Genomic DNA, 23,570 nt, shown 5'->3' on the forward strand with positions numbered 1-23,570 from the left:
ATTATGCTGATGCACTTATAGACATTGACAAACCATTCTTGAGATACGCATTACCATGAAACAAGTGTTTCCCAAGTACTATTTAAGATTTCGTATCACACATGCGAGTCTGTGAATCTGCCGTGGCAGCTCTCAGACTTGGGGTCAGCGACTCGAACGGCCCAAATGATGAACGTGCAACTAAAATATGACAGGAGAGATTTGAGGAAATTGAGGCTTCTCGGAACTCGTGAATAGGAGCTCCAGCACTGACGTCCGTTGAGCGTCGGGGTATGCGAAGCACTAATCGAGATCACAAAGCCAAATTGGCCCCAGCTGGGGGTCCAAGGACAGCGACGTTGCAGATAAGCCCGTCGCCGACGCGCGCCCGCCTGCGAGTAGAGGGGAAACACCCCGTGTGCTCTTGGGCAGCGTGACGGTGCACGCCGCGACCGTTCTATAAAAGGCCGCCTACTGCACTGGTCAGACACAGTCTGCAACATGAGGTGCCTGACACAGATCGCTCTTGCAGCGGCGCTCTGCGTCCTCCTGCTCTCCTGGACTGGTAAGACCTCCTATTGCGAGAAGTTGTGATCACTTTCACGTCTGTCGGTGATATTCGTGCTAGTTGTACGACATTCCTCTGCGCATACCTATAGAGTACTGTTTAGTACCAAGCCGATTCTGTCGAAGTCTTCCAACAAGACTCCTATGTCCATTTAAGTAAATAATCAGAGAGAATGTTTTTCAACAGTCTCTCTCATACTTACATGTGGGAATACAGGCTTTCTCGGCCACTCTCGATGATGAAGTTTTCTCAGATTATAAGACTAGTGAAGGCGTCGTTCAGAGGCAACGTTTCGACAAGTTTTCTACTGGTCATCTACAGATGAAGTGGACACTCCGACTAAAGATGACGAGTAGAAAACGTGTCGAAACATTGCTGCAGAATGATACCTTGACTCGGCTGCTAACCCGAGAATATACATATACCGGGTGATCAAAAAGTCAGTATAAATTTGAAAACTGGATAAATCACGGAATAATGTAGATAGAGAGGTACAAATTGACACACATGCTTGGAATGACATGGGGTTTTAGTAGAACCAAAAAATACAAAGATCCAAAAAATGTCTGACAGATGGCGCTTCATCTGATTAGAGTAGCAATAATTAGCATAACAAAGTAAGACAAAACAAAGATGATGTTCTTGACAGGAAATGCTCAATATGTCCACCATCATTCCTCAACAATAGCTGTAGTCGAGGAATAATGTTGTGAACAGCACGGTAAAGCATGTCCGGAGTTATGGTGAGGCACTGGCGTCGGATGTTGTCTTTCAGCATCCCTAGAGATGTCGGTCGATCACGATACACTTGCGACTTTAGGTAACCCCAAAGCCAATAATCGCACGGACTGAGGTCTAGGGACCTGGGAGGCCAAGCATGACGAAAGTGGCGACTGAGCACACGATCATCACCAAACGACGCGCGCCAGAGATCTTTCACGCGTCTAGCAATATGGGGTGCTTTTTTTCTTTTCTTTTTTTTTTTGTTCTAATAAAACCCCATGTCATTCCAAGCATGTGTGTCAATTTGGTTTTCAAATTTATACTGACTTTATCAATGTTACGCCTTTTTAGAATTCCGTTAAAAGTAATTATATATATATATATATATATATATATATATATATATATATATATATATATTATTATGTGCGATTGGACCCATACGGATCACGCAAAGCTTTTCCGATTCAATTTTTTAATTCTCCAAACTTCTCTCATTCTTTCCCCATGAATTCTCTTTCTTTCCTCTGTCCATTTTGTCCCCTGTCTCTTGCAAACTTCATTCTCGGGTTGTACTTTCCAACTATTGATTTTTTGCCTGTATACATTTCTGTTTATAACTTCTGAAGAATTTATTTGTGCATTTGCTAGATCTGTTTTGGTTTCTTGTATCCAGGGTATGGTTTTCAATTTTTCAATGTATATTAAAATTCTGTGGGAGAGTCTGGATGTTGGGAGTCTGTGGATATGACCGTAAAATTTTAGTCTTCTTTTCCGGATGTCTGCGGCGAGGTTAGATAATTTTTCTGTAGTTTTCCGAGACTGTAACCTGTATCCATCTTCCGTTCTTTTTGGGCCAAGAATCTTTCTGATAATTTTGCGTTCCTCTTTCAGGATGCCTTCCAGGTCGCCTTTTCTATGGAGTGTGAGTGTTTCGCTGGCATATAGTGCTTCGGGCTTGATTACTGTATTGTAGTGTCGTATTTTTGAGTGAATGGAGAGACACTTTTTATTGTAGATGTTGTGGGTTTTCCAGTATGCTCTTTTCAGTTTTTGCAGTCGAACTTTTTGTGCAGTTTTCTCTCCCCCTGTGGGTTCTAGGACCTCGCCTAAGTATTTAAAGAATGGAACTCTCTCAATTTGTCCATATTTTGTAGTCAGTTTTTGAGTTTCAAATTTTGAGCAGATGAATTTGGTTTTTTGGAAGGAAATTTTTAGCCCAACTTTTTCGGCGCATTTTTTGAGAATGTCTATCTGTTTAATTGCTGTGGTCTCGTTTTCTGCTAGAATGGCCACGTCATCTGCAAATGCCAAGCATGAAATTTTAATACCATCTTTAGATCTTCCTAGTTGTATAGGCTTCCAGTAATTTTGATTCTTCAGTTCTTTTTCCCATTCTCGGATGACTTTGTCTGAGACAAGGTTGAAGAGGAGTGGAAACAAACCGTCACCTTGTCTGACGCCGGTTTTGATCAGGAAGGGCTCTGATATTTCACCCAGGAATTTTATCTTAGAAGTTGTGTTTGTGAGCGTTTCTTTGATAAGGTTTAGGGTTTTCGGATCGAGTCCTAGCTCCTCAAGGATAATAAAGAGAGATTGCCTATCGACTGAATCATAAGCCTTTGCGAAATCAACAAAGGAACAAATGATCGGACTGTTTCTGACTGCTTTGTATTTTAGTGTTGTCTTCAAATTGAAAATTTGTTCTGCACAGGATCGGTGAGGGCGAAAGCCAGCTTGGTATTCACCAACACTGTGTTCGAGTTGTTCTTGTGTTCGTTGAAGAAGACAAGCTGAGAGGATTTTATAAGTGACTTGGAGAAGGGAGATTCCTCGATAGTTGTTTATATCTGCCATGTCTCCCTTTTTATGCAGTGGATGAATTAGGGCGCATTTCCAATCTTCTGGTAGTTTTTCTGTCTGCCAAATGTCTGTGATGATTTGAGTGAGTTCTTTGAGGGAATTTGGTCCAAGATTTTTAAGTAGTTCTGCAGTGATATTATCTTCTCCGGATGCCTTGTTGTTTTTCAGTCTATGAATATGTCTTTGGATCTCCTCTAGTGTAGGTGGTGGGGATTCTGGATTTGTGTAGATAGCATTTTCTTGAGGGAATCTTGAAGAAGGTTCAGGGCAATTGAGGAGTCCGGAAAAGTATCTTGCCAGCTCCTCACAATTTTCCCGATTTGTGAGCGCTAGTTTTCCATCTAGTTTTCTGAAACATAGATTTCGTGAGCCGTATCCATTGATTCTCCCAGAAAAGGTCTTATAGAAGTCTCGTGCATTATAGTTACGGAAATTTTCTTCAATAGACTCACACTGTTCCTTGACGTACTTCCTCTTGACTTGTCTGATTGTTTTGCCACTTGTCTTCTGGTGTTGTGGAAGTGATCTAGATTTTCTGGCGATTTTTTACTGTTATACTTCAGAAAGGCTTTCTTTCTTTCTTCCAGCGCTTTTTCACATCCAGAGTCCCACCAGGGGTGTTTTGTGTTCTTTTTCAATGGGATCAGTTCTTTTGCCTTCTTTGTAATTTTTGTTCGAAATTTTTCCCAAGAGTCAGCTGGTTCTTTTTCCCACTCCTCCTTCAGATTGGTTTCTTTGATTGTTCGTGTGTCAAATTTCATCATGTGTGTTTTCTTCGGGTAGAATTTTTTTGGGGTGAATTTCACTTTAATGCGTGTTAAGTAGTGGTCTGAGTCAATGTTCGCCCCTCTGCGGACTTGGACATCATGGATCTCTTTCTGTACGAAATAGGAGATGGCAATGTGGTCAGTCTGATATTCGCCGATCTCTTGTATGGGGGGCCTCCAGGTCTTTTGTTTTCTAGGTTTTTTTCTCAAAGATGTAGACATTATTTTTAGATTATTTTGTTGGCATAGTTCAATAAATCTCAGTCCGTTTCTGTTGGTGAATCTGTGTGCTGGATATTTTCCTACAGTTTTTTGGTGTTCTTTCTCTCTGCCAATTTGTGCATTGAAATCTCCCATTAAGATTTTGATATCATCCCGGGGAATTTTGGCCATGACATCTTCAAGTTTAGTCCAGAATTTTTCAGTTTGTAGTTGGCGTTTTTTGTTGTCTATGTTTGTGGGTGCATGAACATTTATTAATGTGTATTTCTTGTTGGCGCACTGGATATGCATGGTCATGAGGCGATTATTTATGGAAGAGACCTCTCTAACTGAGCCTAATATATTTCTGTGCACCGCAAATGCCATGCCCAGGAGTAGCGTACCATTGGCAATTCGTTTGTCAGTCTTGCTCTTGAAGATGCGATAGTTTCCATAGTCTATTGTATATATACATATATATATAGTCTGAAGAAATTACCGTTCGTTTTAATGGAACTATATACTTTTTAGTGGAATTCTGAAAAGGCGTAACATTGATGAAAAAAGCTTTTTAATGTGTTGTAACGTTTAGGCAAATTATCCCATAAATATGTTAAAACTGAAGTTCAAGCCTGGTGATCTCATGACAGGCCCCGTAGCTGTATCAGACCTTTCGACTGTCTACTTACTTTAACAGAAGACTCTCATTTCAACGTGAGTACGTACACGTAAGTTAGCATTTATTTCCATCTACAAGGATCACAATTAACCGTGTATCTAGTTCATATACAGTAGGGATAAAATTTCTTTTATCTTTGTACCGTGGGCCCACCTTCTTGCTGCATGCGAGCCAGACGTGAATGTTCAGTTTGATGGTGACTGCATTGCCGTAGCCTATTCCAGGCGCCTAACCACTCATTTGTAGTTACTGCGACTACATGTGGTCCTATCACGCCTGCCTAAGGGACGCCGATTACTGTTTCGTATTTTGATGCGAACTTACCGTCCAGTTATGTGCATTCTAATTCTATCATAATGGTTTCCTTCATACATTTGGATTCCAAGTTTGGGCACTGCAGCCTGATTCACTCTTTGCACGTTGAACGTTAATTGCACTAGATTTTCCTTAAGATTTCAGATGATGATTAAAAGAGAGTGAATACCAGTGTTACAACTTCTTCATTCCTTAGAGTTGCTCTTGCGATAGAAATCAGTCCCCATGCATTTAACACTTAATTCATGTCACCGAAAAGTCGCGTTTTCTGATAATGAGAGCGAAATTCGTGTAAATCTAAAAGCGATTCTCGTGCGTTTTGTTCCGTGTGCTGTAAAAGGCAGAAGATAATATTAGAGTTCAGCTTCCCATCGACGATGACGTCACTGGAGATAGACCCAAGCTCTAGGAAAGAAAAAAAAAGGCAATAGGCTATGTTCATTTTAAAGGAATCATCCCGGCAGTAGCGTTAATCGATTTACAGTAGCAACAGAAACAACTCTCCCGAATACGAGACCAGTGTATCATCACTGTGCCATCTCCCTGTTATTGTGTGTTGTGTTGCTGAGATAAAGATGGGGAGCCGGCCGACTGGTTCTAGGCGCTTCAGTCTGGAACCGCGCGATCGCTAAGGTCGCAGGTTCGAAGCCTGCCTCGGGCATGGATGTCTGTGACGTCGTTAGGCTAGTTAGGTTTACGTAGTTCTAAGTTATAGCGGACTGATGACCTCAGATGTTAAGTTCCATAGTACTCAGAGCCCTTTGAACTATTTTTGAAAGATGGGGAAACAGTCCAGCACTGTCCAGATGAGTACGGGGAACTACTTATAAATCACATTCAGGTTTCCCGGCGTACAAAGTCAACAATCGTTAACCTGATATATACTGATGAAACTCACTACTGCGCCTCGAAAGGTAGAGGCCAATATTTCGCTCAGTACGAGCATTTAGACAAGAGCATTTGTTCTTTCTGTAAACTGCCAATGGCGTTCGTCTCTGGTGCAAAGTATGTGGTTCTAGTTCTTGTTAAGGTGACTAAAAACGTTAATTGAATTCAAAATCCTTAAGTTTACACAATAACCCATTAAATTAACGATAAACCATATTTGTGTACAGATTAGAAGACTTACACAAATCATTACTAGTTGACTCTTCCACAATGCTTTACACAACGCATATACGACAGCATGCTTGAACTTGCTTCAAGTATAACTCTGAATATCGTGGTACATATGGGAAATTATATTCAATTTTTTGTACCGTTTTCACAGAGACAACATGATCCAAAAGAAGTAAACAATATTTTTGTATAATCATTGTTGGTTAGCATTGTTCGAAATAAAGCACAATTGTTTTGCAGAATGATTATAGGAATGAATTCCACCTGTTTTTAGGAATACAAATTCCCTTCAATTTCTTCGCCTAAATACATCTAAGCACATGTATTACACCATCAGTGGGTCCTTACCTTTCATTCCATGCTTGAAAATATTAACTGTTCAATAGCAAACGTGATGAGTGGAGAAACAGGACTAATTATTCCACAATAGCGACAAAAAATTTGTACACCTAATTTTTCAAACAATAATGTAACTATCTAAACATTTAATATTTTTAGGTGTAAAAGACTAATTGCTCACTGGTCACACAGATATGCCAAATGGAAAAAAAATTTGGTTTGAAAAAGTACATAGAATCAACGATACATCCTATCATAGCAAAATCCATTCTGTTTCATTTAATCACACAGCCACTTTCTCTTTAATCTTATTCACGGTTGGCACTCAAGTTTAAAATGATCTCCCTGTATCTATTACACAACAAAAACACAACTCTATCGTTAAAAGAAAACTGATGGCTTATTTCCTAAATCGAAAAAATATCTGTCCTTGATTTTGAAGGCACTTTTACTCCATACGAAATGATTGCTCTCATTTCCCACCGGACGTTTACCATCTCCTAGCTGGGCTGTTCAACTTGCATTTCTCTTTCTAACAACTTAATTTACCGTAGTAACTCATTTTTATGGCAAAATTTTCTATGTGCATTAATATCTTGTTTTAAATCGCTACTATTAATAATAAATTTTCTGAAGCAAAACAACAAAAAGAACGGCATGTATGTAGCTCTGGAGCGACATGAGGAAGTCTGAACGGCATACACTGAGCATGAAAAATAAATAAATAACCAATCTTAGCTTTCGCCTCTACACCAACAGCGCATTTTCGCTGTGTCATAACATTAAATTTAGGGTCGTACTCCTTAAGAGATCAGTCATTTGCAAATGACGTTGTAGTCTCATTTTTGAGAATGAATTTGCATCAGAGTCTGGTGTAATACTTCCTCTACTACTGTCTTCGGGCCTTTGATGGGTGCCAAAATAAGTTGTCTGCGCTAGCACTAACGTGATCTAAAAGTGCGACACGTCCGAAATTTAAATATAAATATTAAGCCAAGAAATACTTTAATGTAGTATACTTTCAAGAATAATATATTTTTTGCCATGTATTCATATTCTGTCATTTCGGTGGAGACGTCAGCAAAGAGAATGTCATGGAAGAATTATAGAAAGTGACAGGTCTTTCTGTGGCTCATAGCTCAGCAAGCAGAGAAGTAACGAAACATTTTCAATATAAGTCACTTCATTTTGTGCTAATAATCTAAAGTAAAATATTTGCGATGATGAATGTAGTACATATTTCCATTCCACCATTACTTACAAGAGGTAGGACGAAAATAATTTGTCTGTCATGCGGAAAACGTCCTTGGACGTTTCAGTTTCCAGATAATTAACAGAGTTTTCTTCCTGGAGAAATATTAGGGAACATTAGTAAAAGTATAAACCGCAACATTTTGTGAAATGAACCAATATTAGGTACCAGTGAAAACCTTTTAGCTATCAGTTTAATTCATTAAATCAGACTGATATTATTTGGTTTTTTAATGACCTGATAAGAACATTAGCCGTTTTGTCTATCACATATTTCATGAAATAGAATACATTTGTTTGGTAATCGCACCAAAATGTCGAACTCGAATCATGGCGAGGAGCTGGATCACTACAGTACAACGGACCGCGGCCGATTTAAAGGCTACCACCTAGCGAGTGTGGTGTCTGGCGGTGACACCACAAAACTCTTATACAAGGAAGTAGCCACTCACCCCTTTGTGTGTTTGTGTATGTGATTGTGTTTGCGCATTGGCACTCGCCATCACCCTTTCGTGTGAGGGGTGAGTAGTGACTATGGTATCCTTGTAGGAAAACGTGAGTGAAGTCCTTTGACTGTGGGAAACTAATTGACAACTGTTTTAAAAAATTAAGGGAGCGAAGAAGTGAAAAGTCAGTTCAAGGGAGAGACAAACAATAATTAAACTAATAATTGATTTACAGAATTTGGATCTTGACAGTTTAGGAACATTTATATTATCATGACGTTTCTCTACGGGTAGAAGAAATTGCGCCATTTCCGTCTTACGCCTGCTCATTGCACTCTTAATATAGGTCTCAAGTTGTCAATAGCGTCTCCGTTTCTCGTTTTTCCTACCATCGTATTCGTTAACTGAATACACTTCCTCACTATCTAACGCACTGAACTCAATGCGTGTCTTCCAGATGCTTCACCGACACCAGATGTTAACGAAGAAGCCGTGAAAGTTCACGAAGAGAAGGTACCATCTGAAGAAGTACCAGCTGCTTCTCAGGCTGCAGAAGGTAAGTTTAAAGGATGCAACTCTTTTTTACAGGTACATGTATTACTTAACTCTACACCCATATCTTGCGTACAGTTATTGGTGAGAACACATTCTACAGCAAATCATCTCTTGTTTTCATTGTTGTCAACATTTGTCCGCAGCTCGTAGTCGTGCGGTAGCGTTCTCGCTTCCCGCGTCCGGGTTCCCGGGTTCGATTCCCGGCGGGGTCAGGGATTTTCTCTGCCTCGTGATGACTGGGTGTTGTGTGATGTCCTTAGGTTAGTTAGGTTTAAGTAGTTCTAAGTTCTAGGGGACTGATGACCATAGATGTTAAGACCCATAGAGCTCAGAGCCATTTTTTTTTTTTGGTCAACATTTCTTGGAAAAGAAATATGCTGAATTTTCTGTAAAAATTATCGCACATTTCGTCTCATGAATTTATATGAAAAGGGCTTGCATTTCATTAGAATGTCCATAATTCCTCCTATACAAAGTGTTCTTTCAACGGAACAGCACCCGATATCAATAAAAAGAAAATCTTATTAATATCTCCTCAGGAATCATCAAAACTGTAAATGGTTGAAGGTACAACATAATAGTAACTGTTTAAGGGTTTTATTAATTTCTTCAGTCAATGTCACGTGATTTTGGTTCTAGAAATCGCTTACTGTACTGCAGTACCTTTAAGTAGCTATTTTACGAGAGTTTCTTTCCGATAGTTAAGTCATACTGTAAGCGACGAAGTGCTTGAGGTAATTGATGAATAGCAAACATGAAATCTCGCATAGAACATTATTTCGTAGTGTCACTAGCACGTTGTACTGCAAAGCTTAGCCGCGGGCAGTGGCCGCGCGGTTTGAGGCGTCATGTTACAGATTGCGTGGTCCCTCTCGCCAGAAGTTCGAGTCGTCCCTCGGGCATAGGTGTGTGTGGTGTTCTTAGCAAAAGTTAGTTTAAGTACTGTGTAAGTCTAGGGGCTGATGACCTCTGCAGTTTGGTCCATTAGGAATTCACACACATTAGATTTTGCAGAACTTTATGCTGTAAACAAATTCTGTTGGTTGCCGAAGAGGACAATCATAAATCTAATTTTGCTTCTCGGTATTGCAATGTGCTGCTGCTGAAGCGACGGCTCAAAAAACTTCGAGCGAAACTGCTTACTTTCCTCTTCGTTAGATAGTGATAATTGATGCAGAGATTCTGTAAACATACGTTATTATTAGTTGTATCTACAGACCTTTGTTTTTCTTTATCAGAGGCACTGCATTTTGTGAACTGTGAACTGTCACAATAACTGCATGTTTTTATAGTTTCTTCTCTTTCGCAGTAATAATTCGTATATACGCTGTGGTTTTAATTTCTCCAGCGTGCTATACAGATAGGGCCTGTTTCAAGGTGCTCTGTAAGTGTAGGGTCTTAAATATTACATATTGATTCCTGATCTTTTCCAATATTTGATGTATTAGCCAAATAAGCAGAGTTCTCAGTTTTAGAAAAATTAGTGGTCAGATGATATTTCTAGTGTTGGAACAATTGGTGTCATGAACAAAAGTGTTTTGTTGTCAGCTACATTTTACACTGCTTTTATGCTACTTCTGTTCTTGGAGGTGTCTTTGCACTGGGTGAATGATGTCATCTTAAATTAGGCGGCTATTGAGGACATTCTTCTTCTGCTACAAATCATTGTGTGCGAAAAGCATCTTTCCCGTGACTAGTACATTAAAATTTCGTATCGAACAAAGCCGACATCGAATATTTACGTTTCACAAGCATTTTGGCCACAAGGAATTCTAAGAAGGATCAGTTGCTAGAGGAGTTGGTTCGATTACTCGTTTGTCACACAATTTATATTTGCAGTAGGTTTCACCACATAGCGCTGCAGAGCAAACGGTTGATTCAAGGCGACCAGTTTCTTACGATGCTTATATTTAACTGTGTACTTCATAAAGACACAGTGACTGAGCAGATGTTCGGGATAAGTGAGAGGGTACTGGCAGCAAAGCTAACAGGACGTAATAAGACTGGTACTAAGTGACCTTACGTAATAACTGTTCAGAAAATTCCAGCTGCATTACGCGGAGCCTAATGAAAATGAAATGAGGTAAACAATTTGTTCCAACTATCGCTGCATCCTCCATGCCCTATTCCCACAGTATTTAAGATAGCTCTTATTCAGTACAGTAAGTGGAACTGTCTGATGTGCTGGAACCCGTGAAGCATTGTCAATATGACTTTTAAACAGATTTAATGCATAAGATATTAAAACCTACAGAGATGGTCTATTCAGATCACGCTGAAATGAGTGGCATGTACATGATATTTGAATCCATTTACTGGCATGAGTTCCTATATCAACGTTTCAGTCTTGCAATGAATGGTCTGAAGCTTCTTGACAGACGCCAGAGAGAACATAGTAATAAGTCAGTAAGCCATGCATGGAAAAGTTTTCCGCATGTTGCACAAAAAAACATGTTCGCAGCAACTAAGATATGTCGAAGTTTTGCTATCGTCAGAAACGTCTGTTACAATCGAAAGACGAGGAAACTCAGTTCCTGGAAGATTTGTCAGTTGATTATTAAAGTCTTTGCTGTGATGAGTTACTACGGTTCGAAATTTTGTGTTACAGGCAAATCACTACCATGTACCTTTATATTAGTTTTGTTTAAAGATTTTCCGCGATTCCCATACGATGAATGTTGGCACTTCTGCTTACTTTACGCAAAGATCCCATACTATGGATGTTGACACTTCCGCTTCCTTTATGCTAAGACGGGGCTCAAACTTCATTATCGCGACTATGTTTTTTGAGAAAGACACTCGTCAGTAAGTATTGACTCTTTTGAAATTATTCGCTCTCTAAAACTCGTGTTTCATGCTCAATATAGTTTGCATTGCAGTGGTGTAGTTTTACCCTTCTGTTTTTTTTCCTTTTCATCACTGTATCTTTAATCTGCACATCTTAGGTTTGTTATCTCTAAGATAGAATGACCTTCGTCCGATCTTCATTATAAACAGAGGTCTTTCATTCACGTACGGATCGTGTTTAACAGGATTTTGTCTTTTATCTCTTATTTAGTAAGTGTCTAAAACGAATACCTAGCCCACCTTCCACTGAAACTAGTGCACAACACAACGTGGAAACCACAACCAAGCTAGGGGACGTCACACACTGATAGTCGTTAATCCGTCTCACGAGCGGCTCTTAGCTGAGCTTCGGGCTGATTAACATCTTTGATATGGAACTCATATGACATAAAACTGAAGATGAGTATCAAGACCAGCTGTACAATACTTACAGCAATGGAATGTAACACAGGCAGTGGCACAAGCAGTGGCGCCCCGTTTATGAAGTAAGTTCAACAAATCTCCACCATTCTTTCTTAGTCAATACAAAAACGAGTGGTCTAGGATAGTAATAGATATTGAGTAAAATGACGATGAAGGAATATCCAACTGTCAACTTTTGGTAATTAGAACCACAAACTAAGTTGTTATACAGGACATTCTATCTCGCAGCAGTTTTAATATTCTGTAGTTCTACAGTTCCACACGATCAGTTGGGCAACGTTCAAAGGGCACGACGCGATATGGAATCACTTTAGAAATAATCTTCGCTTATTTCAATATACCTCTGTCTACGCAAAAAAATCCGATAGACAAAATACCAATTTTTGAGAACAATATAGGATGCAGAAAGAAACGTTTGAGAAACAATCGACGTGTTTTCCTTCAAGTACAGTCAAAGTCAGATAAAACTTACGGAAAGATATGACCGCTATTTGACTCTATGATATGCTTTATTACAAGATCTAGGTTTCAGCCTTAGACCAGAGTAAATGTCAAAAATCACGCAATTCATCATTAAAATACACATCTTTGGTTATATAAACTTGATGTTTCGCAGGTAAAGGTGATAATTGGCTGGCGACTTGGACGATTTATTAAGGGGATACAAGTGTGTAATAAAAATCAGTCATTTGTAACACTTGACAATGGTCTGAGGCTGAAATCTAGATCGTATAATAAAGCATATCAAACAGTCACATTGTAGTTACTGTTTCATAAACGCGAATTCTTTACGACGAATGGAAAAACTAGTAGAAACCGACCTCGGGGAAGATCAGTTTGGATTCCGTAGAAATATTGGAACACGTGAGGCAATACTGGCCCTAGGACTTATCTTAGAAGCTAGATTAAGGAAAGGCAAACCTACGTTTCTAGAATTTGTAGACTTAGAGAAAGCTTTTGACGACGTTGACTGGCATACTTTCTTTCAAATTCTGAAGGTGGCAGGGGTAAAATACAGGGAGCGAAAGGCTATTTACAATTTGTACAGAAACCAGATGGCAGTTACAAGAGTCGAGGGACACGAAAGGGAAGCAGTGATTGGGAAGGGATAGGGTTGTAGCCTCTCTCCGATGTTATTCAATCTGTATATTGATCAAGCAATGAAGGAAACAAAAGAAAAATTTGGAGTAGGTATTAAAATCCATGGAGAAGAAATAAAAAGTTTGAGGTTCACCGATGACATTCTAATTCTGTCAGAGACAGCAAAGGACTTGGAAGAGCAGTTGAACGGAATGGATGGTGTCTCGAAAGGAGGATATAAGATGAACACCAACAAAAGCAAAACGAGGCTAATGGAATGTAGTCGAATTAAGTCGGGTGATGCTGAGGGAATTAGATTAGGAAATGAGACTCTTAAAGTAGTAAAGGAATTTTGCTATTTGGGGAGCAAAATAACTGATGATGGTGGAAGTAGAGAGGATATAAAATGTAGACTGGCAATGGCAAGGAAAGCGTTTCTGAAGAAGAGAAGTTTGTTAACATCGAGTATAGATTTAAGTGTCAGGAAGTCGTTTCTGAAAGTATTTGTATGGAGTGTAGCCATGTATGGAAGTGAAACATGGACGATAAATAGTTTGAACAAGAAGAGAATAGAAGCTTTTGAAATGTGGTGCTACAGAAGAATGCTGAAGATGAGATGGGTAGATCACATAACTAATGAGGAGATATTGAACAGAATTGGGGAGAAGAGATGTTTGTGGCACAACTTGACTAGAAGAAGGGATCGGTTGGAAGGACATGTTCTGAGGCATCAAAGTATCACCAATTTAGTATTGGAGGGCAGCGTGGAGGGTAAAAATCGTAGAGGGAGACCAAGAGATGAATACACTAAGCAGATGCAGAAGGATTTAGATTGCAGTAGTTACTGGGAGATGAAGAAGCTTGCACAGGATAGATAGCATGGAGAGCTGCATCAAACCAATCTCAGGACTGAAGACCACAACAACAACAACAATGCCCACCCCGCACTGCCAGCTGATCCAAGAAACCATTGAGTTGGGAGGTACTACCACATCCTTCCTACAGTCCAGATTTGGCTCATTCTGATTTTCTCCTGTTTGGTCCACTTAAGGAGACATTAGGTGGAAAAACAACAAGAACGAAGTGGGTCATCGAATTTGTGGGAACTAACAACACGACAAGTACTTCTTTGTATCAGGTATTAAAAAACTAGCTTATCGTTGGGACAACCTTATTGATATAGGTGGGAATTTTTGAGAAGTTGTAAAAGTTTCATTCTGGAAAAACGCAATTTTTTTCTACATCGTTTTGTCTCTTTAAGTAATTGATGTCTCTCGTGTGCTCTCACAGTAGGCCTTGCCCAATAAAACTGTTATCTTAGTGGCAGTAACAAAGAAACACCAATCAGTATTATTTATAAATTATTGACGAGGACGGAAATACGACGCTATGATGTCTGACTTGATTATTACGAAATAAACGCATAGGTTCGAGGTTTTCTTCATAATCGGTCCTTAGATTGTTTTTCTTACTTGCTATTTCTTTTAGTTTCGGCATAGCTTTCTGTACGTCAAAAACATCGTGTTGTACCGCGCTTCAAATTACGCCTCTAACCATTTTCTGCTGTGAATGGATGAGCTCAGTTCACAGGTAAGATGACGGCAATGTCAGAAAGAACACCGAGCGAGGTGGCGCAGTGGTTAGCACACTGGACCCGCATTCGGGAGGACGGCGGTTCAATCCCGCGTCCGATCATCCTGAGTTAAGTTTTCCGTGATTTCCCTAAATCGCTGCAGCAAATGCCGGTATGGTTCCTTCGAAAGAGCACGGCCGACTTCCTTCCTCATCCTTCCCTAATCTGATGAGACCGATGACCTTGCTGCTTGGTCTCTTCCCCCAAAACAGCCCAACCGTACCAGAAAGAACAAACATATTCACACAGTGTAACTAGAAACTTTCTGGCGGCGTTCAGCTCTGATTTACAGTACAGATCTTTAAGGGTGTAATAAGAGGCGGTTCTGATGACACGATTGCCCCCGCAGGTGAAGCAGCAGCACGTGTGAAGCGCGGAGGCGGCGGCTGCAAGACGTGCGGAGGCGGCGGTGGCGGCCACGGAGGCGGCCACGGAGGCGGCCTCGGCGGCGGCCATCACGGGGGCGGCGGCTTTGGTGGCGGCGGCAGCGGTAGCTACTCCCAGAGCAGCTCCCAGGCTTCCAGCTCCAGCTCCAGCGGCAGCTTTGGAGGCGGCATTGGGGGTGGCAAGCAGTGAGTATCAGCCGTCATAGTTCCGTCACCTACTGTTATATTACAGGTGACGTAGATTTATCGAAAAAATGCTTGCTACTTACAGGGCATATTAGGAGTGGTTTTACTGATCTTCCACAGATACCTCTCACTTCTGTAAAGGGTCAATTTCTCACACATTCAAGCTTTAACTAATAGGTTATTTTCACTGAGCAGTCATCAGAATGTAACGAAATGCATTAAAGAACAATTATGAACGTGGCAAGCAGAATATTGAATATATTCACATTTATTTATCGGTCACAATCCTGTCCTTCATGGCCGGCCGGGGTGGCCGAGCGGTTCTAGGCGCTACAGTCTGGTAACGCGCGACCGCTACGGTCGCATGTTCGAGTCCTTCCTCGGGCATGGATGTGTGTGTTGTCCTTAGGTTAGTTAGGTTTAAGTAGTTCTAAGTTCTAGGGGACTGATGACCTCAGAAGTTAAGTCCCATAGTGCTCAGAGCCATTTGAACCTGTCCTTCATGATTTATAGCAGCTTGGCTCCTTTGCGCTTACATGCGAGACGTCTTTGGACTGATTATGGGCTAATTAAGAAGGATAATAGCCCCTAACGATGACAGTAATTATCGAAACTAGCAGCGGCGTTTTTCAACTAAACAAAAAAAGCGGTTGTGATTGTCAAATAAAAGTTAACCGAAAATATACCTGATAATTATTGAAGCTCCGGCCATTTGATGACAAATATAAATAACCGAGTATTTTCGTGTTATTTTATAGTGATTTGTAGAGGTAAAGCTCGACAGAAAGTCAAGACGTTTGCTCATTACTTTATATTCTCTGAGTAAATAAAATTTTAAAAAAAGACGCACCACGAAGTAATTATCTGAATGGGACGCGAACCTGTAGATGTGTTGTACATTTACAGGCAACTAATTATGACAGTTTCAGAATAATTGCAGGATTTATTCAAAATAACAATCTTCACAAACTGAGCAAGTCCATAAAGCTTTGATACATATCTGGCCCTCATGCAAGCAGTTATTCGGCTTGACGTTGATTGATAGTTTTTGGATGTCATCCTGAGGAATATCGTACTAGATTCTGTCCAATTGGGGCGTTAGATCGTCGATATCCCGAGGTGGTTGGATTGTCCTGCCCATAAAGTTCCAAACATTCTGAATTTGGAATAGATACGGAGACTTGCTGGTCAAGCTAGAGTTTGGCAAGGACGAAGACAAGCAGCAGAAACTATCTGCGTCTGTGGGCGGGCATTATCTGTCTGAAATGTAAGCCCAGGATGGCTTCCCATGAAAAACGTAGAGTATCGTTGACGTATCGCTGTGCTGCAAGGGTGCTGCGGATGACAACTAAAGGGGTCCTGCTACTAAAACAAATGACGACACTCCACACCTTTACTCCTGGTTGTAGAGACGTACAGCGGGTGACAGGTTGGTATCCCACCGCTGTCTGGTGTATTTCCACACACGTCCTTGCTGGCCATCGGAGCTCAGTTCGAACCGGGATGCATCGCTGAAGACAATTCTACTCCGATCAATGAGATTCCAGGCTGAAGATGTGTCTGGAGGCGCCCCGGTCGCCCGCCATGCAGCCGGACAGCCAGGAGTGAGAGTCTGGGATGCTATTTTATTTCATATCACCCCTTTGGTTGAGATCCGAAGCACCCTTACAGCACGGCCATACGTCGACGATATTCTACACCCTGTTTTGTTGCCTTTCATGACAAGCCCTCCTGGTATTACACTTCAGCACGAGAGCCGTGAGGTCTTACCGCTGTCTTGCGTGCTTGCCACATCCTATCTTGCCCGGCAAGGTCCCCGGATCTCTCCTCAGTCACGAACGTTCGGATGCTGATGATGATGTTTGGTTTGCGGGGCGCTCAACTGCGCAATCATCAGCGTCCGTACAGAGTCCAAATTTTTACGCAGTCCAATATTTTTTACAGTCCAATCTAGCCACTGTGACGAATGATGAGGTTGCTGAAATACTACGTTTGGAGCATTATGAGCAGAGCACGCCAACCAGCTGGGATGGTTGGAGTGCCAATGAGACAGAATCTGGCACGATATCCCTCAGGAGGACATCGAATAACTCTATCAATGCCAAACCGAATAATTGCTTGCATTAGGGCCAGAGGTGGACCGGCAAGTTATTGACTTGCTCAATTTGTGAAGCTCTTTCTCTTGTTAAATCATCAATTTTGATGACATTGTAATCGCTTCTTTGTCTGTACATGTACATCACATATACCGCTTTCAGTCGCAATAGTATGATTCCTTCGTGTTGCTTCGTTTTCTTACGTGGACTCACATTAACGACTGGAATGTCACTGGTGCTAGCGCCGACAGTATTACGTCATCTGACAGATCTTGCAGGACCTAACAAATAATGTAGTTACGTAATGTTCTCCATGTTGCAGGACGGTAATGTATTCAGAAAAGAAAATAAGTAAATAAAGTAGAAAATAAAGTAACCTAAACCATAAAATGAGCTGCTTTTGATGGAAGTAAATTTATGTGACGGTAAAGATTTGAAACAATTTATTTAATATGTATTTACTTTCTTTGTTTCAGTGGACATGGAAAGTGAGAAGTCTGGACGTGATCGCTTGTCTCTTCTGCTTACTGATGCCATTGTAACTTGGATCAAATAAACTACTTGGTTAATATTACTGAGCCTGTCAATATTCTTTACTCTGTCCTAATATTGTAAGCTAAGAAAATGTATTCTCGCTAAAGACACGTACTTTAACCAGCCTTTACGAAACCAACGCAGCTACGGAGGGATCGATGATCTGAAATCCAAGAAGAAAGTATGTTCTGCTACAGAGTAGCCAGACGGAATGTGGAACAGCCAAAACAGTAGCATTATCCGTTGTACAAGCTGTGACTGACAGAAGCTCATGTCTGAATAAGACATATATAGGACAGATGTACCCTTGCCGGTAGCTGAGATCAGTAACCCAAGTGTTTGCACGGACGCTCGACTACGAGGTGGCAGGTTCGAATCTGGTCTTGGAAGTAAAATTCAGTTGATAGTTAATGATTCTGTGCTTCCGGATGTTCAGCGGAATTTTTTCCCTTGTATAAACCGAAATAACTCGGCTGAACAACCTGAAACACATTATTATTCAGCCGAGAAAAACTGTGAGATCACTACATCGATAGTACTTAAACAGAAAGGGTAAGAGAGATTGTGGTATACAATTTCTGATCATCACACTTTGCGCTAATGTCCTTAGTTCTGTTATAAACCTTTCCACAGTGACTCTCGTAGTGAGGACAACTATTGTCAGTGATCCTTGCGTCCGACGGAACGATATGGTGCTATTCGAAAGGACTAGGCTATGTGTTAGAACCGGACTTCGCTCTCGGCCTTAATTCCATCAAAATAAATAAATAAAAATAAAAAAAAACACTAAACTGTTCAAATGCACAGCACGTTACAGACGTACAACTGACACATTTAATGACATATGGGAGATATGATAAACCACCTGCACGAGGTCTTTGCCTGTACAGGTAATGAAAGATTAATGCATCTACCATCAACGTTCATTTTCTGAGCAATGACCAACTTCGCTTTTAAGCCAGACGGAGGTATCAAAGCACAGTCCATTACAGTAATATACATGGAATCTAAAAGCGTCGACTACGCTAATATTTCATAAATTTTCGATATCTTTAGATAAAATCTTTAACAAGCGAAGAAGGAAGCTATTTTTCCCATGATAAACATTCGAAATTTTACTAGAGAGAAATTATGGTAACAGTGTTTTGTTTTAGTGCAGATTTTTTTACATTTTATGATTGAATTCAATATCTGTTAATGGGAGGGTTCAGTTATATAGTCCTCGTAGTTTTTTGGTGTAAAATGTTTCACGTAAGTATAAGCAGGGATGGCTAGGGGACGAATGTAAGAATGGAGAGGCATATATCGCTAGGGGTAAGATAGATACTGCCTACAGGAAAATTAAAGAAACCTTTGGAGAAAGGAGAACCACTTGTATGAATATCAAGAGCTCAGATGGAAACCCAGTTCTAAGCAAAGAAGGGAAAGCAGAAAGGTGGAAGGAGTGTATAGATTGCCCACACAAGGCCGATGTACTTGAGGACAATACTATGGAAATGGAAGAGGATGTAGATGAAGATGAAATGGGAGATATGATACCGCGTGAAGAGTTTGACAGAGCACTGCAAGACCTAAGTCGAAACAAGGCACCTGGAGTAGACAACATTCCATTAGAACTAATGACGGCCTTGGGAGAGCCAGTCCTGACAAAGCTCTACCACCTGGTGAGCAAGATGTATCAGGTAGGCGAAATACCCGCAGACTTCAAGAAGAATATAATAATTCCTATTCCAAAGAAAGCAAGTGATGACCAATGTGAAAATTACCGAACTATCAGTTTAATAAGTCACGGCTTCAAAATACTAACGCGAATTCTTTACAGACGAATGGAAAAACTGGTAGAAGCGGACCTCGGGGAAGATCAGTTTGAATTCCGTAGAAGTATTGGAACACGTGAGGCAATACTGACCCTACGACTTATCTTAGAAGATAGATTAATGAAAGGCAAACCTACGTCTCTAGCACTTGTAGACTTAGAGAAAGCTTTTGATCATGTTGAGTGGAATACTCTCTTTCAAATTCTGAAGGTGGCAGTGGTAAAATACAGGGAGCGAAAGGCTATTTACAAATTGTACAGAAACCAGATAGCAGTTGTAACATTCGAGAGACATGAAAGGGAAGCAGTGGTTGGAAAGGGAGTGAGACACGGTTGTAGCCTATCCCCGATGTTATTCAGTCTCTATATTGAGCAAGCAGTGAAGGAAACAAAAGAAAAATTCGGAGTAGGTATTAAAATCCATGGAGAAGAAATAAAAACTTCGAGGTTCGCCGATGAAATTGTAATTCTGTCAAAGACAGCAAAGGACCTGGAAGAGCAGTTGAAGGGAATGGACAGTGTGTTGAAAGGAGGATATAAGATGAACATCAACAAAAACAAAACGAGAATAATGTAATGGAGTCGAATTAAGTTGGTGATGCTGAGAGAATTAGATTAGGAAATGAGACACTTAACTAGTACATGAGTTTTTCTATTTGGGGAGCAAAATAACTGATGATGGTCGAAGTAGAGAGGATATAAAATGTAGACTGGCAATGACAAGGAAAGCGTTCCTGAAGAAGAGAAATTTGTTAACATCGAGTATAGATTTAAGTGTCAGGAAGTCTTTTCTGAAAGTATTTGTATGGAGTATAGCTATGTATGGAAGTGAAACATGGACGATAAATAATTTGCACAAAAAGAGAATAGAAGCTTTCGAAATGTGGTGCTACAGAAGAATGATGAAGATTAGATGGGTAGATCACATAACTACTGGGGAGGTATTGAATAGAATTGGGGAGAAGAGGAGCTTGTGGCACAACTTGACTAGAAGAAGGGATCGGTTGGTAGGACATGTTCTGAGGCATCAAGGGATCACCAATTTAGTACTGGAGGGCAGCGTGGAGGATACAAATCGTAGAGGGAGACCAAGAGATGAATTCACTAAACAGATTCAGAAGGATGTGGGTTGCAGTAGGTACTGGAAGACGAAGCAGCTTGCACAGGATAGAGTAGCAGGGAGAGCTGCATCAAACCAGTCTCTAGACTGAAGACCACAACAACAACAACAACAAGTATGTGGGAGCGAGACTAAATTTGAGGACCGAGACTGCTGACTTCACACTCCTATCTTCACGGTCCTACAAATTTCGTAGAATCGTGCAGAAATTTAGTCTTTCATACATCACATTTTCTGCTGATTTTTGGAATGCTACTAATATTAATATAAGCTGTTGAGATGAAAACTCAGCGTAGGTTAACTGTGTGAGTCACTTTCCGGCAAAGGTAGCATAATTACAACAATTCCTATAGAAGGAAGTATACTCATGTAGACAAACAAATTTGGTAGTGTGTTGAAAATTTATCGACAGCTTGTAGTGAGAAGATATTGCTGGAGGTGACTTCACAATTTAGACAGCCAACATTCAACTATACCCTAGCTACATATGTTGACAAGATCCTAAACTCAGTTCTGAGCAACGTTGGTTACAGACTTCTGATTACTGCTGATACTCAAATACTTAACGTGCATGCACGAATTGAAAATTGAAAAGTCTTTTAACACCCAGTAGCAAGTTCACTGCAATGCTTAACCTCTGTGCCTTCAAAATTTCTACAAAATATTGCAAAAGGGTGAAGCATGGAAGTTAAACATCCAACTGACATGGAGGTCGTAGGTGATAAAACGCTAGTTTCGCTGGACAAGGATGGTCAAGGAAATTGCATCGGTTTACTGAAAGAAACTACACCACCATTTGTCTGAAACAGTTTAGAGAAACAACAGAAGTTCTAAAACTCAGTGAATAAAAAGTCTCGAGATGACAGGAATATGTGCACAAAACCTGGTTTTTGTTATTACTTCCACATGTCCTATAGCCTTCTAAAAAGAGATTTACGGATGAGTAAAGCTACTACTAGTAGTATTACTGCAAACGTGTTCCTTGCGTTAAACTCGTAGATGTGAATTACTTAAAGAGCTTACCATCATTCACGGCCACAGTGGAGACAGAGAGTGACGGTACCTTTCACTTTTCGATGATTTCGTTAGTCGAAAACCGAATATGCGTTTAGCCGCAGCGCGCATCATATCAGCTTTCAGTTTTCTAGCAAGAATAGAGCTCTGGAGGGCTGGGAAAAATTAGGTAGGACTCAAAACATTCTATCTGCAGAAAACCAGAATGCGTCACGGTCTGCCTCCGAATTTTTTAAATAAAATTACATTTAATAAAATTCTACATCTTTATTCTTCTTGTCTACATACTTATTTCTCAACTAAGTCACCCTCCCAATTTTCTCCCAACGAAAGACCAGTTTCTTGATACTGTCACTGTAGAATGTTTGACTCTGTTGAAGGAACCACAATATCACCTCCGCTTGCACCCCTTCACAGTTATCAAAGTGAAATCCTCGAAGATGTTCTTTAAGTTTCGGAAACAGATGAAATTCTAATCGGATCTAGTCGGGACTGTATGATCAATGATAGTGGAGCCTAGATGTCAGATTATTGCAGGTGTTACAGCGCCCGTGTATGGTAAGGCATTGTCATGATGAAGGAGAGCTTAATCCATGAGTGGAAGATTTCTTTAAATTCTAAACTTTACGCTGTTTCTCAGCGCACTGACGTAGTTAAGTTACACACCGCCATCTTACACGCTACAGTTCGGAGCCCTCTAGCGGCAGTGTGTCGCAACCTGCGTCAGGCAAGCGGCAAAGTTGACCGACTGCTACTTCAACCGATACTGAGAACAGAATAAAAATTCTGAGGCACTACTTTTCACCGTGCCCTCATAACTATTGAACGATGTGTCCACTGCCAAATAACGTAGCTCAATGAAACTTGGGCCATATGTAGAAGGAACTGCTGCAGTATAGTACAGAAAATAACTGAAAGATATATGCAATGAGATGATAGAGTTAATTATTACACTGAAGTCACCGCGATTTATTATGGTCCCCTAGAAATTGAAAAATGATGAACATAGTTTTTAATACAATACGTGATCACCTCGGACGGCATTCCAAGTGTTGCCAAGTGCTCCCATGCTGGGAACATGGTTAAAAAGGAGCTCTTGTGGTACGATGTCCCATTCCTCCAACAGGGCATAATCGCTGGATGGTCGACGGTGCGTGTAGCCGTGCTGCAGTACGTCAGTCGGGTGGGTCCACCATTTGTGGCCGTGCTGAAGGTCATTCCCAATTATTCTGACCTACTTTCACTTTTAAGCAACTGCATTCCACTCTCAAAACAAATGTTATGCAATCTAATAACGCTAGTGTTCAAGGTCGTATGACGTCACAAGCTATTTCACAACGACACCTAAGCTCTGGAGCTCAAAGGTTCGGGTTCTAACCCCAGTACGTGTATAGTATTTTAATTTCCGTGTAATTTAATCGAAAGTTCGCGACAACATTTAAGACAGGCAACTGCGCAAAGCTTCAAGAAGGTCCCTTAGGCCACCTGCCCCCCCCCCCCCCCCCCAATTTCCCTGTCTTCAGGCCTTAAGTTCGAACCATGCTACCCCCAGATCCCTGCACTGCAGGCTCTAAGTTCGACACTTGCATATGCATTTATCGTTATTTTCAGCACAGTGTTTAAGCTTTGA

The 23,570-nt window shown here is 40.7% G+C and overlaps 1 protein-coding gene across 1 annotated transcript; it reads left to right on the forward strand.

Moving 5' to 3' along the window:
* The first annotated feature begins 387 nt into the window (after window positions 1-387).
* Window positions 388-18,030, forward strand: LOC124767272 (holotricin-3-like). The gene is made up of 4 exons (XM_047249149.1): window positions 388-544; window positions 8,708-8,806; window positions 15,138-15,360; window positions 17,933-18,030. Exons 1-4 carry the CDS (start codon window positions 481-483, stop codon window positions 17,946-17,948), a joined length of 402 nt encoding a protein of 133 aa, XP_047105105.1. The 5' UTR covers window positions 388-480; the 3' UTR covers window positions 17,949-18,030.
* Window positions 18,031-23,570: the final 5,540 nt, after the last annotated feature.

This window comes from Schistocerca piceifrons, chromosome 1 (assembly GCF_021461385.2).
Source record: "Schistocerca piceifrons isolate TAMUIC-IGC-003096 chromosome 1, iqSchPice1.1, whole genome shotgun sequence".
NCBI classification, from domain to species: domain Eukaryota; kingdom Metazoa; phylum Arthropoda; class Insecta; order Orthoptera; family Acrididae; genus Schistocerca; species Schistocerca piceifrons.

Excerpts from the sequence above, each read along its gene's own strand:
- LOC124767272 (XM_047249149.1), top strand. The coding sequence starts at position 481 with ATGAGGTGCCTGACACAGATCGCTCTTGCAGCGGCGCTCTGCGTCCTC. Across the intron at positions 545-8,707 it reads CCTCCTGCTCTCCTGGACTG|ATGCTTCACCGACACCAGAT; the intron begins GTAAGACCTCCT and ends CGTGTCTTCCAG. Across the intron at positions 8,807-15,137 it reads TGCTTCTCAGGCTGCAGAAG|GTGAAGCAGCAGCACGTGTG; the intron begins GTAAGTTTAAAG and ends TTGCCCCCGCAG.